The sequence below is a fragment of the Pelophylax lessonae genome (genome assembly GCF_965119305.1).
Source record: "Pelophylax lessonae genome assembly, chromosome: 2".
In the NCBI taxonomy this organism is placed as follows: domain Eukaryota; kingdom Metazoa; phylum Chordata; class Amphibia; order Anura; family Ranidae; genus Pelophylax; species Pelophylax lessonae.
The window spans coordinates 330,275,175-330,295,014 of NC_138769.1; the positions used below are offsets into that span (position 1 = coordinate 330,275,175).

Below are 19,840 nucleotides of genomic sequence, written 5' to 3' on the forward strand. Positions count from 1 at the left end.
ATATACCCCTATACAGAAGTTCAGATGTCATGCCTGCCTCCAAAGACCCCAAAAAAATGCCCCAAAAAAAAAGCCTGCAATAACACACCTGGGCGTTTTTTTTTTGGCGCAGGTGTTTTTTTTGGGAATTTTTTTGGGGTCTTTGGAGGCAGGCAAAACATCTGAACTTCGGTATAGGGGTATATATACACACATACTTATATGTATTTATACACCTACACATATATAGGTGTTATACGAGTGGAGCCATATGCCTGTTAATTATTTAATTAGCGCAAGCATAGGGTTCTGCTACTTAACTACTTGCCTTCTGTGCACTTAAACACCCTTCCCATCCAGACCAATTTTTAGCTTTCAGCGCTCGCACACTTTGAATGACAATTGCGCGGTCATACTACACTGTACCCATATGAAATTTTTATCATTTTTTTCACACAAATAGAGCTTTCTTTTGGTGGCATTTAATCATCTCTGGGTTTTTTATTTTTTATAAAAAAAAAAGAAAAAAGACAGAAAATTTTGAAAAAAAAAAAGTTTTTCTTATTTTTTGCGAGTAAATTTTGAAAATAAATACATTTTTCTCCTTCACTGATGTGCGCTGATGAGGCGGCACTGATGGGCACTGATAGGCTGCACTGATGGGCACTGATGAGGTGGCACTTATGGGCACTGCTGAGGTGGCACTTATGGGCACTGATGAGGTGGCACTGATGAGGAGGTACTAATATGCCACACTGATGAGCACTGATAGGCGGCACTGATGAGCACTGAGAGGCGGCACTGCTGGGCACTGAGAGGTGGCACTGACGGGCACTGAGAGGTGGCACTGACGGGCACTGAGAGGTGGCACTGACGGGCAGCACTGATGGGCACTGGCGGGCGGCACTAATGGGCACTGGCGGGTGGCACTGATGGGCACTGGCGGGTGGCACTGATGAGCGGCACTGATGAGCACTGATGGGCAGCACCATCAGTGCCCACACTCAGTGCCCATAGTGCTGCCAGTCAGTGCTCATCAGTGCCTAGATGAGCAGGCACTGACTGGCAGCACTATGGGCACTGATTGTGTGCACTGATGGGGGGCACTGTGGGCATTGAAGGTGTGTTTGGTGTACCTCTAGTAATCAGGGCACTGGTGATCGGTGCCCTGATTACTTTTTTCTGTGTCCCCGGCGCTGTGCAGCTCTCCCTCCTTCCTCACACGCAGGCTCTGTGTGAGGAAGGAGCGCCGGCGATGAGAGATGATCTCATATGTTTACATATGAGATCATCTCTCATTGGACGGCTTGATCACGTGGTGAATGGCCGCTGTGATTGGCCATTCACCACGATCTGTGATCGGCTGTGTCCAAGGGACACGGCCGACACAGATTCCCCCCGATGCGCGCGCGCGCGCGGGGGGCGTGTCACTGGGAGGCCGTTTAAAAACGGCCTCCCGAAAATTCGAGTCCGTGCTGCAGCCGTATATAGGCTGTAGCGTGGATGGCAGGAGGTTAAACACCTATATATGTGTAGGTGTATATATATATATACATATAAGTATGTGTGTATATATACCCCTATACACAAGTTCAGATGTTTTGCCTGACTCCAAACATGTCCTCAAAAAATCCCTATAAACGCCTGCAGCAAAAAGCAGGCTGACAGGCGAGAAGCCATATCGCTGTTCTGTAAGTGACCTAAGAGAAACAATCTTTTCTCTATAGCGGGCACCCTGACATGGAAGGGCTTGGTCACCCTGCCATAGCAGTTAGAGTCAGTTCACCCTACACTACACTACGGTCACCCTGGCACTTAACGCTTTGTCTACAGAAACCAGATTTTTGAATATAACTAAAGTGGAAAATAGCACCCTAACTACACTAGATATCCCTTTCCTCACACTAATAAATGCTAAATGACACTTTTGAAGCAGAAGTAACAGAACTGCTTCCACTCTCTTCCATGTCCCTGTATTACAATGCTAGGAATTTGGCGGGGCTATCTTATATACTGGGGGGCGTATTCACTAATGATTGGCCTATGGACCCCCTAGTCACTCCAATCACATTCCTAGCATTCTCCTGCCCCCTCAATTGTCTTTTACTGATGGTTCTGGTCCAATCACGGGCTTTTAAAGCCCATTTCCTGTCCCATTGCATTTTGGTCGGTTCTGGTTGCCGAATTCCGAACTTTTTCAGCAAAAAGTTCAGAATTCGGCCGAGCCTAGAACAGCCAATGTTCGGGTCGAACCGATGGTCGACCCGAACCGTTCGATCATCCCTAGTGTGTAACTATGGTAAGTATTACAAACATAGAAAATTAGATCACATCAGAGGAAGTCCGCTATGGAGTACAAATAACATCTCCTCTCACAGTCTAAAAAAAACAAAACATTTCATTCCTATGTGTATGACTTGCAAAAAAAGTAATGTGTGGAGAAGTAGAGAAGGTTCAGAAATGGATAAAATAAAAGAGAAAAGAAAAGAAAAAGGAATGGAAGGGAGCAGAGACATTAGAGTAGGGAAACACTGCACTGCACTAAACTTTAAATATGGTTCTTCAGCTATGCAATTATGGAGTAGGCACCTAACGTGGAAAAGATTGAAGGGAATTGCAGTCCTCAGAAAACATGAAGTGAGTCAAATAGAACTAAAGTTTGCAAAACTGGTAATTATTGTGGACCGCAGACGGTATTTCCTCCATCATGTAAATTTCATTGATCTTGGTTAGCCATAGGCTAATTGGCGAGGCGTAGGTTGCTTCCAGTACAGGGGAATGCATGCCTTGTCCGCATTAGGTAATTTCATTAGTAAGGAGCGCTTATAACAGCTTCAAAGACATCAAGGTTAGATGGAGGAAGACAGCTTGATCATTAGGCATCTAAACAGCCTTTAATCTGTGTACAATCTGTTTAACCTGGGCAATAAGGAGTAAGCTTCAAGCAAAACCGAAAATGTGTGGGAGTAGGGTACCCTCTTCTCATGCACCATGTGGGGCAATGTGAAAAAAAAAATGTATGGAGCGTCCATGGGACTCTGTACCACCTAGGATTTTATAGCCTGTTTTCTGGCTGGAGCTTGAAATGGAGGCCATGTGAGCAGTGGCGATTCTAGGAAAAATATATTGGGGGGGGGGGGCGGCCACATAACAGACACAGGGGGCACATAGCTCCTAGCATTGGTGCCAGTTTACGTAGTAATTGCCCCTAGTATTGATGCCAGTTTATGCAGTAATAGCCCCTAGTCTTGGTGCCAGTTTACATAGTATTAATCTCTAGTATTGATGCCAGTTTATGCAGTAATAACCCCTAGTATTGATGCCAGATTACACAGTAATAAAGCCTAGTATTGGTGCCAGTTTACGCAGTAATAAAGCCTAGTATTGGTGCCAGTTTACGCAGTAATAAAGCCTAGTATTGGTGCCAGTTTACGCAGTAATAAAGCCTAGTATTGATGCCAGTTTATGCAGTAATAAAGCCTAGTATTGATGCCAGTTCACGCAGTAATAAAGCCTAGTATTGATGCCATGCTCTCAGTGAGGAGGAGGTAGGGAAAAACAGTGAGACCTGCCAACCACAGTGATGAAAGTGTTAAGGCCAGCCACAACAGTCATAACACTTTTACCAACTTCATGGGAGCTCTTTATGATTTCCCCGTTGGTCTCCTGATGCGCTACAGTGCACTTCTCCATCCGGGGACCCCTTCCCTCGGTCACACATCGTGGCAAAACTAGGGGGGGAAGGCTGCTACAGCGCACCTCTCCATCCGGGACTCATGCCCCTACAGCAGGGGTGCCCAACCTTTTGAGGAGCGAGGGCCACTTTAGCGACTTGGTAACGGGTCACGGGCCACAGTGAGTGGAGCAGGCAGATGACAGGTCTGTGTTCACTCAGCATATGCAGAGCAGACACGGAAACAGCTTGCTTTACTCTTTGGGCCCTTCAAACCGATCAGACAGAAGGGGACGGATCCCCTTCTGTTTTTTTAAGTGGATGGGGTTGGAGATAGGCGGGTGTAAACGGACACAAGTTTGTTTACATCTTCCACTCTATAGAGGTGAATGGAGGGTTCGATTGGGTCCACATAAAAAACAGACAGGCAGACCCGATCGGATAGATCGTGTGAAAGGGGCCTAAGGCCGCTTTCACACAGATGCACTGCGGATTACCTGCACCTCAACTGAACTTAATCTTTACTTCTTCCTCAGGATTACTGCAGGTATTGCTGGCTGCTGCTGTCCCCCAAGGTTGGTACTGCTGGTGGGTACTGCTGGCTGGTACTGCTGGTGGGTACTGCTTGCTGGGACAGCTGGCTCCTCTGAGACATCAATGGAGATGTGACCGGAGTGGCACTGGAGGAAGCATGCGGCTGCAGTAGAGAGCAGAGCCGATGCTTCCTGTATCGCTCCTCTCACAGGCAGAGAACATTTGTTATCACTCTGCCTGTGACAAAAGACAAAACTAAACAGGAAGCATCGGCATCTGCTTCTTCTAGTGCGGCTCCGTTCTTCACAATATTGCTTGGGGATGGCGGGTTGGGAACCTGCAATCTGGGCTTACCGACCAGCCATCCCAGAGCAGGAGGTGGGAGCCTGTTGGGGGGGCACAGCATAATGTTGGGGAGGCCATAGCCCCCTCTGGCCCCCCTAGTGACGTCACTGCCTGCGAGTCATCTGAAGGATTTCGCATTTTTGTTGAGCAGTAAAAGGTTGTATTCAAATTTCGCTCCCAAAAATCTTTTGGGGGTTCAGTTCGTCAGAATAAATTTAAGTTCAAGTATCACCTACAAAAACTAAACGTAGTACAAAAAAAAAAAAATAAATAAAAAAATTAACCACTTGCCGACCGCCGCAAGTACATATACTGCGGCGGTCAGCCCCTCACAGGCAAAGTGACGTACCGGTACGTCACTACCCTGTGAGGCTCTAGGGAGCGAGTGCGCGCCGCCAGAGGCGCGCTCCCACTCCCGCGCGGTCACGGACCCCCCCGCGCGTGTGAGCGGCAGACCCGATGACAGCGGGAGAAAGGCAGGCGGCTAGTGTAAACAAGCCGCCTGTCATTCTCCCCTGTGTAGGAACAGTGATCATAAGGTTCTACTATGAAGGACCATTGATCATTGTTCCTACACCTCAAGCCACAGCCAATCACAGTTAGAATCACGCCCCTAGGGACACACACAGCCCCTCCCTCTCAAATAAAGTTAACCCCTTCACTACCAGTGTCATTTTACAATAACAGTGCATATGTATAGCACTGATTACTGCAGTAATGTCACTGGTAACCCCAAAAGTGTCAAAAATGTCAGTCAAGGGTCCGATCTGTCCGCCCCAATGTCGCAGTCCCTCAAAAAAAAAAAACGCAGATCGCCGCCATTACGCGTTAAAAAAAACAACAACAAAAATGACAAAAATCTTTCCCTTTGTTAGTAAACGCGATAACTTTTGCGCAAACCAATCAAAATACGCTTTTTGCGATTTTTTTTTTTACCAAACATGTAGCATATTGGCCGAAAATGTTGAAAAATTTTGATTTTTACATTTTTTTGGGGAATTTCATATAAAAAAATGTGAAAAATATTGTTATTTTTGCAAAATTGACGCTCTTTTTTTGTTTATAGAGCATGATCCAAAAAATCGCACAGGTGATCAAATATCACTAAAAGAAAGCTCTGTTTGTGGGAAAAAAACTGACGTCAAATTAGTTTAGGTAAAGCGTCGCACGACCGCGCAATTGTCCATTAAAATCGCGCAGTGCCGAATCGCAAAATACCCCCGAGTCAGGAAGGGGGTAAAATCTTCCGGGGCTTAAGTGGTTAAAAAAAGGAAGAAGAAGAAGAAAAGTTAAAATTTACCTGAGGCTACAGCATCTCTGAGTAATGTGGATTGGAAGCCAGGTAGAGATAAATTCTTTCGATCCATCCCCTCACTTTCTACAGTCACACCTAAGAGAAAAACAACACTAAGAATGGGCCAATATTACTCACATCACTACTGTGCCATACATTTGTATATATTTGTAGTTTATGGGTATTTTATACACAGTTAGAATATTATGAACAGTTTACCCTCTTAAAAAGAGCAAGTAACGGAAAACAACTTTATATGCCCACCAATATGGACCATGTGATCTCCACACTAAGAACCCCCCAGTGAACAGCTATTTGAGAGCAGTATTCTAAGCAGATATTAGCCATTTGCCGACTGCAATAGGTTTATATACACCCAAGTTGCGGTTTGCAAGTAGTTTACCGGGATTATGACTGAAGATAACAGCCATAACCCCGGTATTGTTCTTTTCAGTTTGCGGCTGGCTTTCTTTTGAAAGCGTTCCGAGAGGCTCACAAGTCGCTAGAACGCTTTCATAAACGCTGGGGGGGTGGTTGGACAACACCCCCACGCCAGTGTCTCTTGTCTGAGAAATGATTCGACGGTGCCGCTGGCTGGTTACAGAAGTCTCTATGGCTTTGGATGACCGGAGCGACGTCATGACGCCACTTCCGGTCCAGGGTGAAAGTAAACAATTTTTTTTGGTGTACAAAACAGTTTATTTAGAGATCTTGTAAAACAGGTAATATTGCAATATAAAAATATTTTAGTATTCAGCATAAAATAGCAAATATCAGTATAAAGAAAAACAGTATGTATATTTGCATTTAATATAGTAGAAACAGAAACAAACAAAATTAGGCATTAAATAAGGAATATGTAAATAATAGATTACAATATAGAATATAGTTATACAACAGATATTCTCTTAAAATTTGTTGGATAATATCAAAAGCCAAAATAATTTTTTCTTTGGCAAAAAATCAAAAAATTTTGAAAAAAAAATCTTTTGCTTTTAAAAAAGGTAAAGAAGAGATTTGGGGTCTTTTTGACCAGGATCTCGTCATAAAGAGGACCGGTCATCCTTATAGGATGTTTTCACTCCTTGTAATGGGAATAAACGTGATTAAAAAAAAAAAAGGGACAGTGTAAAGAAATGAAATAAAATTAGAAAAATTAAAGCGCCCCATCCCTCTATGCTTGCACACAGAAGCAAATGCATACACAAGTCACGCACGCATATGTAACAGTGTTCGCATCATGCATGTTTTGATGCGAGCATTAGCGCGAGAGCAATAATTCTAGCGCTAGGCCTTCTCTATAATTCTATAAAGGGTAACCTGTTAAGGCATTTAAAATGTCGCCTGTGGAGAATTTAAAGTACTGTAGTTTGTCGCCATTTTACGAGCGTGTGCAATTTTACAGCGTGATGGGTTAAGTATCTATTTACTCAGCATAACATAATCTTTCATATTATACAAAAAAAAAAAGAAGTGTAGAATATATTGCTTTTTTTTTTTTTTTAAATTAACTAAAATGTATTTTTAAAAAAAAAAAACGGCTTGAAAAACCGCTGCACAAATACTGTGTGACATAAAAATTGCAATGATTAACATTTTATTTCCTAGGCTCTCTGCTAGAAAAAAAATAAATAAAAAAATACTGATTTAAACTTGTAAACAAAAAGTGCCAGAAAAGACTTGGTCTTTTAGTGGTTAAAGCAAAACTCCAGTAATACCTAGAACCCCCAACACACCCCTCCCCCTTATTCATTATAAACAAGTACAAAATTAAATCATTTTCCATAAAGACCTTAAATATATCACCCATATAGTGCTAAGAACGTCATAGGGGCATATTGAGGAAAATTGTTTTCATACTTACTGTAATTTTCCTTTCCTGGATCCTCCTCATGTCATCCTACTATGGGACAGCTCCGCCTCTCTGACCCCTCTAGGACAACCTCTAACTAGCCTATAAAGTCTCCCATAGGAAATGTTCCCTTTACAAGCCTCGTGACGGAGGCCTGGGTGGGAAATTCTCGTCTGACATGAGGAGGATCCAGGAAAGGAAAATTACAGTAAGTATGAAAACAATTTTCCTCATTCCTGGACCGCCTCATGTCAGCCTACTATGGGACATAACGAGCAATGCCATTTAAGGAAGGGAGGGCAAAAAGACTTACAAAATAACCTGCTGTCTAAATCTATATACACGAGAGACAGCCACAGAAAAACATCAGAAGTGCCTCAGAAGGCAGCAAGGTCAGGTCCATTCTTTAGTGGTGAATGAAGGTGTTTGCCACCCTTAGCCAGATGCTTACACACCACTTCTGCCAACCTCCTGGCCTATATGCCCAAGGAACTGCTCTAGCTTTATGCAATGTGCTGTACACTTTGAAGGCAGAGGAAGCCACAGAGACCTAGGCAAACTGAACCATCTTGACTGTTCAGGGAGAACTAACCCTTAACAATACCGTGAAACTTCCCTAAATCCACTTGGGACACCAAGTGGTTATTCCCCTTGAAAGACCAAACTCATACCAAGTAGGCCGAAAGAGAAGAACCAGATTGAATTCATTTTCATATTTCCTTTCTTTCATCTTCTGGAAAGGCAGGAAGAGCGGTTTCTCAGTTCACCTGGAACGTAGTCCATGGATTGTCTGCAGCCACTGATTGACAAACGTTTTCCAAAATTCCCATTTAAAAGACAGGGATCCCCACATAGGAATCAAAATTCACCCGGTCTCTGATGAAGTGGCTGAATTTTGGCCCATCTATAGTCAGCTTGAAAGTTGAGGCAGGTCTTCTCCTTGTTCCCATAGATAAACAGAGCAGTGTGGGAGTAAGGCTACTTTCATATTGATCTACTATGCTTTACCTGCAGAGCGGGGCAGCACATTGTACCTGCAGTTTTCGTGCAGGTTACGATGTTTTGCCATAGACTTCCATCAGTGTGAAAAGGGACTAATAGAAAGGTAGGTATAGGCCACTGTAAGAGTGAACATAAAAGAGGACAAAACATGCATTCAGTTTAAGCTGTATTTTACAAATTGCAGATCTTCTGACAGTTAAAGTGGCATTAAAGTCACAAAAAAAAAAAAAAAAAAAAATTTAAAATAAAAAATGATGTTATACTTACCTGCTCTGTGCAACAATACTGCACTGCACAGAGTGGTCCCTTACCTCCTCTCCTGAAGTCCCCCTACTGGCACTGCCTGCTTCTCTCGGCTACGGTGCCTCCTTAGCAAGCCGTGTGCTAGGGGGACAACTGTGCGAGTGTTCCCGAGGCAGGCTGTGTGCATTTATAGACACACACAGTGTGGGTAAACCAAGCCTTTGACCGACAGCAGCAGAAGCCTATGGCTCCTACTGCCCTCAGTAATTCCTGTGAGACCAGGACAAGGGGAGAGCGGTGCTGCAGCCAGGACAGCACTGAAGAGGTGTGAGGAGGCAAGTGTCCTGGAGAATAAAATGGTGGCTTTTGCAATTTTTTATGTCACACGATATTTGCGCAGCAAACACAAAATTTTCAGGAAGGATATACTTAAATGAATTTTAGTGAGCACAATCACAATATAATACCCAATTTTTTGTACAATTGGTACAATTTTTGGTACAATATAAAATGTTGCATAGAGTAAACAGATAAGAAAGATATCAAGATTTAAAATTGCACACATCTGTGAAATTGAGACAGGCTATGGTACCTAAACTTGTCCATAGGTGAAGCTTTAAAGGCAATTACAGGTTATCAGTTTGGAGGTCATCACAAATGAAGGCCCTAGAATTATTGCTCTCACTCCGACGTCTGCAGTGATATTTCATCGCATTTGCATGTATGTGTGGGGGGACATGGGTGCTTTCTAAATTTTGTTTTATATTTATTCAGTTTTATTTTTGATACATTTGTTTTCACTTCACTGTATTGCTATGACAAGAAGGTAAGCAAGCCCTCTTGTGATACCTTTGGGCATTGACAGGTACTCCTTATGAAGGCATCAAGGGTCTGTTAGACCCCTGATGTCTCCATTGCCCTTTGAAGCAGCTGATTAAACACAGATCATGTTTGATCAGATGCTTCCCTTGCTGAATCTTCCTCTATCTACTCTGTGCGCAGCTGTCCCAACTGCTTACTGTGGTCACAGGCTCCCTGGAAGAATGAGAGAGCCCGGGAACCAGCGGGGGTGGCACCTAGAGGGGGGACCTACCCAGAACCGCAACAACTTTACAGCCTCTCTGATCACCTTTTACCTGACAGCCGATTGACAGCGGCTGAAAAAAAAAAATAATATAAACAGTACCATCATGACAGCAGCTGAAGCCATAATCCTGGTATAATCACTTGCTATCTGGGTACGCTGCATGGCAAGTGGTTAAAAATATGTACCTTGTAATTACTCTACAAAAATAGCGATGTAGTATAACCATTAAATCCTTACCAGTTCCAAGGCATACAATGGTTATATCTACAGACTGGACCAACTCTTTGATCTCATTGGGGAGGTAGGTTTCACATTTAGCATCTCCACAGCCAGCTGCAAAACTGACCTGCACTGGAAGCTCTGCAATGCCATCCCTAAAAGAAAAGAAAAAAAACTATTAAATACACATATTAGTAATGCTTTCACTGAGATGTCAGCAATCTAACATTACAAAAAATAGCATAAGAAAAAACAGAACTCCAGCCTTACCTTTAGTCTTGCACATTTGTACAGATTCCTCTCCTGTACAGAAAATGCTTACTTTGATATTACTGCAGCAAGTCAGACAAAGCTAGCCTCATTTGCTGGCTGGAAGAGGTTTTTCCTCTCCAGCCTTAAACAGCCTAAAAATTATGTGATTTTCTTTCCTTCCACCTCGCTCGATACCCCCATTAACACAGTGCGTGTTGATGGGGGAATCGCTCCAGCAGCACTATTGTGTTCTTCTGATGGGGAGCTTTCCCACCTGGAAGAACACAATGATTACTGCTAGCGGCTATATTGATTGATCGACCTGGATACAACCAGCCTGCCCATACATGAAATTAATCTCAGCCGGTCCCTGCTGAACTGGCCCGAGATTCGATCCATCTATGTCCGGCATAATTGTCCTTGGCCTGCCCCTTTCTTTCTTTCTGAATTTCAACTCTTTCAGTCATGGAGGCTCAGTCTCACATGTGGCAGTTACCTAAAGCTGTCTGCATTGTTCCATCGGGGCTGAGGGCTCTTGAATGGGGTAGTAAGGCAGCACAATAGTTGCCATTATCTACCTACATTGCATTGAGAAGCATAAAAGACACTGTGATTATGCCACTGGCTCTAAAATAAGGTATGTAATAAAAATGGAAATGTTTTATTTAAAAAAAAAATGTATTAGCATTTTGATGAGAGAAAAAATGAGGGAAACCAGGGAAGACAAAATTTAAGCAGATTAAATTTAGGCTTAAAATACAACAACTAAAAAATATTAAATTTGACAACCATAAAAAACAAGGCTAATATCTATCTATCTATCTATCTATCTATCTATCTATCTATCTATCTATCTATCTATCTATCTATCTATCTATCTATCTATCTATCTATCTATCTATCTATCTATCTATCTATCTATCTATCTATCTATCTATCTATCTATCTATCTATCTATCTATCTGTGCTCATACGTTTACATACTTTGGCAGAATATATGATTTCTTGGCCATTTTTCCGAGAATATGAATGATAACACAAAAACGTTTCTTTCACTCATGGTTAGTGTTTGGCTGAATCCATTTATTATCAATCAACTGTGTTTACTCTTTTTAAATCATAATGACAACAGAAAGGACCCAAATGACCCTGATCAAAAGTTTACATACCCTGGTGATTTTGGCCTGATAACATGCACACAAGTTGACACAAAGGGGTTTGAATGGCTATTAAAGGTAACCATCCTCACCTGTTATCTGTTTGCTTGTAATTAGTGCGTGTATATAAAAGTTCAATGAGTTTTTGGACTCCTGACAGACCCTTGCATCTTTCATCCGGGGCTGCACTTTCTGCGGCGGTTTCTGGTTCTGAGTCATGGGGAAAGCAAAAGAATTGTCAAAGGATCTGCAGGAAAAGGTAGTTGAACTGTATAAAACAGGAAAGGGATATAAAAAGATATCCAAGGAATTGAGAATGCAAATCAGCAGTGTTCAAACTCTAATCAAGAAGTGGAAAATGAGGGGTTCTGTTAAAACCAAACCACGATCAGGGAGACCAACTAGAAACATAGAAACCTAGAATGTGTCGGCAGATAAGAACCATTTGGCCCATCTAGTCTGCCCAATATATCTGAATCCTATGAATAGTCCCTGGCCCTATCTTGTATGAAGGATAGCCTTATGCCTATCCCATGCATGCTTAAACTCCTTCACTGTATTTGCAGCTACCACTTCTGCAGGAAGGTTATTCCATGCATCCACTACTCTCTCAGTAAAGTAATACTTCCTCATATTACTTTTAAACCTTTGCCCCTCTAATTTAAAACTGTGTCCTCTTGTGGTAGTTTTTCTTCTTTTAAATATGCTCTCCTCCTTTACCGAGTTGATTCCCTTTATGTATTTAAAAGTTTCTATCATATCCCCTCTGTCTCTTCTTTCTTCCAAGCTATACATGTTAAGGTCCTTTAACCTTTCCTGGTAAGTTTTTTCCTGCAATCCATGTACTAGTTTAGTAGCTCTTCTCTGAACTCTCTCTAGAGTATCTATATCCTTCTGGAGATATGGCCTCCAGTACTGCGCACAATACTCCAAGTGAGGTCTCACCAGTGTTCTGTACAGCGGCATAAGCACTTCTCTCTTTCTACTGCTTATACCTCTCCCTATACATCCAAGCATTCTGCTGGCATTTCGTGCTGCTCTATTACATTGTCTTCCCACCTTTAAGTCTTCAGAAATAATTACTCCTAAATCCCTTTCCTCAGCATCTCAGCTAGCATTTAAGCAACTAGCATCTCATCCAGCATTTAGGCCACAACTGACAGGAAAAATTCAGGTGAAATACAGGACTCTCTGAAAACATGTGGTGTGGCTGTTTCAAGATACACAATAAGGAGGCACTTGAAGAAAGATGGGCTGAATGGTCGAGTCCCCAGAAGAAAGCCATTACTACGCAAATGCGACAAAGTATCCCGCTTACAATATGCTAAACAGCACAGAGACAAGTCTCAAACCTTCTGGCACAAAGTCATTTGGAGTGAGACCAAAATTGAGCTTTTTGGCCACAACCATAAACGCTACATTTGGAGAGGAGTCAACAAGGCCTATGATGAAAGGTACACCATTCCTACTGTGAAACACTGAGGTGGATCGCTGATGTTTTGGGGATGTGTGAGCTACAAAAAGGCACAGGAAATTTAGTCAGAATGGAATGAAGGACGAATGCAGTATGTTATCAAAAAATACTGGAGGAAAATTGGCATTCATCAGCCCGGAAGCTGCGCATGGAACGTACTTGGAAATTCCAACATGACAATGATCCTAAACACAAGGCCAAGTTGACCGGTCATTGACTACAGTAGAATAAAGTGAAGGTTCTAAAGTGGCCATCTCAGTCTCCTGACCTCAATATCATTGGACCACTCTGGGGAGATCTCAAATTTGCAGTTCATGCAAGACAGCCAAAGAATTTACAGGAACTGGAGGCTTTTTGGCAGGAAGAATGGGCAGCTTTACCATCTGAGAAGATAAAGAGCCTCATCCACAAATACCACAAAAGACTTCAAGCTGTCATTGATGTTAAAGGGGGCAATACACGGTATTAAGAACTGGGGTATGTAAGTTAATGCACTTGGGCATCAGAAACACAAAAGCAAGCTACTCACTGGGGGGGGGGGGAAACCTCTGGGTGAGTCTAGGATGGAAAAGGACCTGGGGGTACTGGTGGACAACAGGCTTGGCAATGGCATGCAATGCCAAGCCGCTGTAAGCAAAGCCAACAGAATACTGGCATGTATAAAAAGGGGATTCACTCCAGAAATAAAGAGATTATTCTCCCACTCTACAAGACTCTGGTCCGGCCACATCTGGAGTATGCTGTCCAGTTCTGGGCACCGGTCCTCAGGAAGGATGTGCTGGAACTAGAGAGAGTCCAGAGAAGGGCAACAAAAATAATTAGGGGAATGGAGGACATCAGCTATGAGGAAAGACTACAAGCACTGAACTTATTCTCTCTGGAGAAGAGGCGATTGAGGGGGGATATGATATCAATGTACAAATACTGTACTGGTGATGACCCTTGCATAAGGAACAAACTTTTTAGAGAAAGGGAATATAATAAGACACGTGGCCACTCACTAAAACTAGAGGAGAAACAGTTTAACCTTAAAATACGTAAGGGGTCCTTCACTGTCAGAGCAGTAAGGATGTGGAATTCTCTTCCGCAAACAGTCGTATCAGCAGGGAGCATCAATAGTTTCAAAAAACTATTAGATGGGCACCTTAAAGACCACAACATACAGGGGTATACAATGTACAGTTAACAGCAAACACACACACACATCATAGGTTGAACTGGATGGACTGATGTCTTTTTTCAACCTCACAAACTATGTAACTATGCAACTTTTGATCACGGTCATTTGGGTAGTTTCGGTTGTCATTATGATTTAAAAAGAGTAAACACAGTTGATTGATAATAAATGGCTTCAGGCAAACACTAACCATGAGTGAAAGAAAAGTTTTTGTGTTATCATTTAAATTTTCTGAAAAATGGCCAAGAAATCATAAATTCTGCCAGGGTGTGTAAACCTATTATCTAAGATGATCTAATAAATCTAAGATTGATCTATCGATCTATTTAAGATCAATCTATCTAAGATCGACCTATCCATCTATTTAAGATCAATCTATCTAAGATCGACCTATCCATCTATTTAAGATCAATCTATCTAAGATCAACCTATCCATCTATTTAAGATCTATCTATCTAAGATCGACCTATCCATCTATTTAAGATCTATCTATCTATTGATCGACCTATCCATCTATTTAAGATCTATCTATCTATTGATCGACCTATCCATCTATTTAAGATCTATCTATCTATCTATCTATCTATCTATGATCTATCTATCTATCTATTTAAGATCTATCTATCTATCTATCTATCTATCTATCTATCTATCTATCTATCTATCTATCTATCTATCTATCTATCTATCTATCTATCTATCTATCTATCTATCTATCTATCTATCTATCTATCTATCTATCTATCTATCTATCTATCTATCTATCTATCTATCTATCTATCTATCTAAGATCTATCTATCTATCTAAGATCTATCTATCTATTTAAGATCTATCTATCTATCTATCTATCTATCTATCTATCTATCTATCTATCTATCTATCTATCTATCTATCTATCTATCTATCTATCTATCTATCTATCTATCTATCTATCTATCTATCTATCTATCTATCTATCTATCTATCTATCTATCTATCTCAGATATAGGTATCTGAGATCTATCTATCTAAGATCTATCTATCTATCTTTAACTACTTCTGGTCCGCGCTATAGCCGAAAGACGGCTGCAGCACGGACCCACATTTTCGGGAGGCCGTCTTTATACGGCCTCCCAGACACAGGCTCTCCGCGCGCTCCCGCGAGCGCGCATCAGGGAAAATCTGTGTTGGCCGTGTCCCTTGGACGCAGCCAATCACAGATCGTGGTAAATGGCCAATCACAGCGGCCATTTACCACGTGATCGGGCCGTGCGATGAGAGATGATCTCATATGTAAACATATGAGATCATCTCTCATCGCCAGCGCTCCTTCCTCACACGGAGACAGCAGTGTGAGGAAGGAGGAGAGCTGCTCAGCCGCCGGGGACACAGAAGAATGTAATAAGGGCACCGATCACCAGTGCCCTGATTACTAGAGGTAAAAAACATACACAATGCCCACCATCAGTGCCTGCCATCATTGCCCCCCCATCAGTGCCCACAATCAGTGCCCATAGTGCTGCCAGGCAGTGCCCATCAGTGCCTGCTCATCTAGGCACTGATGAGCACTGACTGGCAGCACTATGGGCACTGAGTGTGGGCACTGATGGTGCTGCCCATCAGTGCTCATCAGTGCCGCCCATCAGTGCTCATCAGTGCCACCCGTCAGTGTCCATCAGTGCCATCCGCCAGTGCCCATCAGTGCCGCCTATCAGTGCCGCCTCTCAGTGCCCAGCAGTGCCACCTCTCAGTGCCCAGCAGTGCCACCTCTCAGTGCCCAGCAGTGCCACCTATCAGTGCTCATCAGTGCGGCATATTAGTACCTCCTCATCAGTGCCCGTAAGTGCCACCTCATCAGTGCCCATCAGTGCAGCCTATCAGTGCCCATCAGTGCCGCCTCATCAGCGCACATCAGTGAATGAGAAAAATTTATTTATTTTCAAAATTTACTCGCAGAAAATAAGAAAAACTTTTTTTTTTTCAAAATTTTCTGTCTTTTTTCTTTTTTTTTTTGTAAAAAATAAAAACCCCAGAGGTGATTAAATACCACCAAAAGAAAGCTCTATTTGTGTGAAACAAATTATAAAAATTTCATATGGGTACAGTGTAGCATGACCGCGCAATTGTCATTCAAAGTGTGAGAGCGCTGAAAGCTAAAAATTGGTCTGGATGGGAAGGGGGTTTAAGTGCACAGTAGGCAAGTGGTTAAAATGGACCTGAGCTGTGGAAGCTGTATCCAAAAAGGCAAGCAAAAGATAAAGCACAGGTCCCAAGTATTGCCTATAAGTTGGCAGCAGCTGATCTCTTCCCCTGTTACTGACTTACAATGCCTTGTTCTGCACTGTGTCTGTGTAGAGGTGACTATCTTGGGAGAGGCATGGCTTTGCTTCCTCATGGCTTAGCTGCCCCCTGATGACTTGTGCAGTAACATTCAAGAAGCAGCATGATTTGTGGGAAAATAACAGATCTACAAAATGAATGAGATTCCTATGCTCTCATCTTTCTTTCCAATAAGGAGGACAGGGAGCAGCACAGAAGTTACATCACTCTTCTCACTCTTGAGAATAGCAGTCAGAGGCAGCAGTGCCTTAGAGGATCTCACGCTGCAGATATATACAGCTATGAGGCACACGGCACTCAAAGTGCACTGCTATTTTTCTGGAAGAACTGAACAGAAACAATACACTTTTTAATTGGTTACTCCTTAGGCATAAATTAACATTTCTAAAGGTTCTCTATAATACAGTCACTTTGAGTTGAGGTCTACTTTAAAGTAAACTGTACAAATGTAAGCTGCCATTGCTGATCTTCTTCTGAAAGATATCAGCTTGGAGAAAGCAAAGCAACTTTTACATCTACATCCATTTCTAGATAGAGATCTCCATGTTATCACTATACCTGGGAGTTATAATATAGTGAGGATCTGGATATGGTTCATAGTCTCCAAATAGTCCTTTGGGATCATTAGCAAATGGGCCAATTACCTAAAGCAAAAGCATTATGATAAAAAAAGAAGTTAATTACAACATCTATAAAAACATAAAAGCATGGCACCCCGAGAATGTAAAACTCCTTCTTTGCAGTTGGGCTGCCCCAGCAATGTGAGAAATGAATGCTCGTTTAGGTTTTAAAGGATAAGAAAAGCAGTTGAAATTACCCGAATCTTCACTCCCCCGGCAGGCAATGCTCCCCTGTGCTCTGGCAGTGGCCTGTCCTTCCTCATCCAGGAGATCCTTCCGGGTATAGAGAACATGTGACTCCATATGATAGAACTGGGCCAATCAGCTATGCCACATGGCGAGTCTACAGGACTGTGTAAGCTATGACACCAGAGACTCCAACCTTACACATGACTTTCCTATTATTTCTGATGGCTGAATGGTGAACAGTGATGGGAAAGGAAGGCAAGTATGTGCTGTCCTGGGGGGGGTCTGCATTAAAGTAAACTTGATACTTGCCCTACATGTGTAAAAGCACAGGCCTACATAAAGGGTTATATTTAGGATCATGGTAAAGGTTAGTGGTTTTATTGAAGTAATGGGAAACAAATGGCTATAGTTTCCGCTAAAGTAAAGTAATGTTAAACTTCTGTGTTATACTGGATAAAATAATATATTTTTTATTATATATTTGAACAAACAGCCATAATAAACAAAAATATCTGTTTTTCCTGGCATGCAAAGAATTTCTCATTCTTATGTAGTGGCTGTTAGTCTGTAGCTTCAGAAACGGTCTGTTACACCTGCAGGTTGTATGAGGTCGCCCACACTCTTTCCACCACTACTCTGTGTAAGTACTGGTTACCATAGAAGAAGAAAAACTTCATAACCGGTCCAAGATGCGAAGAGTGCCAGAAATGACATTCAGCTGAGAATTCCAGCTTTTTTTCTGCTCATTCCACCAACACACCATCATAATGTGGTTTACTTTTTATTTCTTTAGTGCTTTTCTCCGTGTGGACTCAAAGCACTTCGCATCCATCTTGGGAACATTTAGTTGAGCCAATTTACCTACCAGCATGTCTTTGGAGTGTGGGAGGAAACCAGAGCAAACTCACGCAAGTGCTTGATCATTACCCGATGATTAAGCACACAGTCAGTGTGTGAAACGCGTCTACCTTGTCACGATTGTCATAATTTGGATGTCCAGTCAATAAATCTGGATTTTGACTCAACCTGGAGTGCTGCCAATTCCTTTTCTTTTATCAGACAGTATCCTGGTTAGAATTCAAACTGGAAACCCTAATGCTAGCAGGAGGCAGAAGTGCTAGCCATGAAGTCCCTGTTCTGCCACTTAAGTCACTGTGCTGCCCACGCGGTCATAGGTATTTGTGTGTAAGTCGCATTATTAGCAATAAAGGCCTAAAGATTTACCCATTGTGGCAAAGTAAAAAAAAAAGAAAAAGATGCCAACTTCAGAACATTTAATATTAGAATTCAGCAATCTTTCTTCAGATCACCATACATGGCGCCATCTGCAGACCCAGTGTGATAGATTTAAAAGGTGTATATAAACCCTACAATTAACTTCTCTTATTTTCTCCCTTTGCTCTCCATGGCACCAGCATCACTATTGTGGACAACTGGCTGTGACAGCTTGTGGCTTCACAGCCGGGTACGTACTGCGCATGAGCGAGTCACGATGTGCGTCATAATTGGCCAGGCAATCTGCTGGGACCTGTTACGTGTCCCAGAAGATTGCAGGGAGGGAGGGGGAGAGGAGAACTTCAGCTCGAGCCAACTGGGCAGCCCGAGCGGAAGTGGGAGCAGGTACCTGTCAAATCTAGGTACCCACTCCCTTTAAAAAAAAAATAATAATAATTCGAATCACTTTTATTGCTGTCACAAGGAATGTAAACATGCCTTGTGACAGTAATAGGCAGTGACAGGTACTCTTTATGGAGGAATCTGGGGTCTAAAGGACCCCATATCCCTCCTTTGCACTTAAAGGTATTCAAAACGCCAAAATTGGCGTTTTAGAATACAGTAATCCCCCGCTACATCGCGGTTCAGTTTTTGCGGTCCCGGTAATTCGCGTTTTTTTTGTAATGTTATTTTACTATATAAATCATTAAAAATGAAAGATTTTTGTGTTTTTCATAGCTCTTGCTCTGTCTCTAAGTATCTTTTATGTGTTTAAATGAGTTTCTATTGTTTTAAAAGTGTGTTTAAAGACCTTAAAATGCTTCTACACGTACAGTGACAGTAAAATAAACATGCCTACAATGCATTTTAATAGGGTTTTTCTATTTCGCGGAATTTCACTTTTCGCGGCTGGGTCCGGAACGTAACCCCCGCAATGGAGGGGGGTTTACTGTACTGTAATTTTTTTTAAATCGGCGCCATTAGCAGCCTGAGTAAAACGGAAGGGATGTTGTGACGTTGCTTCCGGGTTACTTCATCGGAGACCCGATAGAAGCCAAATCTGGCTTCGTTCAGGACTGACCAGCCAGTGGATGTGCTCGGGTCTCTCGGAGGGACAGGAGACCCGAGCAGAGCGGCAGAACGTTCCCTCCCGCTCCTTTTGACAACAGCCGAGCGGCTACTGAGCCACATCACTTGTTATCACAAGA

At 42.5% G+C, this 19,840-nt stretch overlaps 1 protein-coding gene across 2 annotated transcripts in view; it reads right to left on the reverse strand.

Moving 5' to 3' along the window:
• Positions 1–19,840, reverse strand: part of LOC309546837 (uncharacterized protein) — a 95,237-nt gene that overhangs the window by 18,287 nt on the left and 57,110 nt on the right. For both annotated transcript variants that reach the window (XM_082246528.1, XM_082246527.1), the window contains exons 10-12: positions 17,167–17,252; positions 10,247–10,383; positions 5,832–5,921 (exon numbers count right to left, since the gene is read on the reverse strand). In XM_082246528.1, coding sequence (XP_082102654.1) covers positions 5,832–5,921; positions 10,247–10,383; positions 17,167–17,252 — 313 coding nt within the window. The remainder of the gene's footprint in view (positions 1–5,831; positions 5,922–10,246; positions 10,384–17,166; positions 17,253–19,840) is intronic.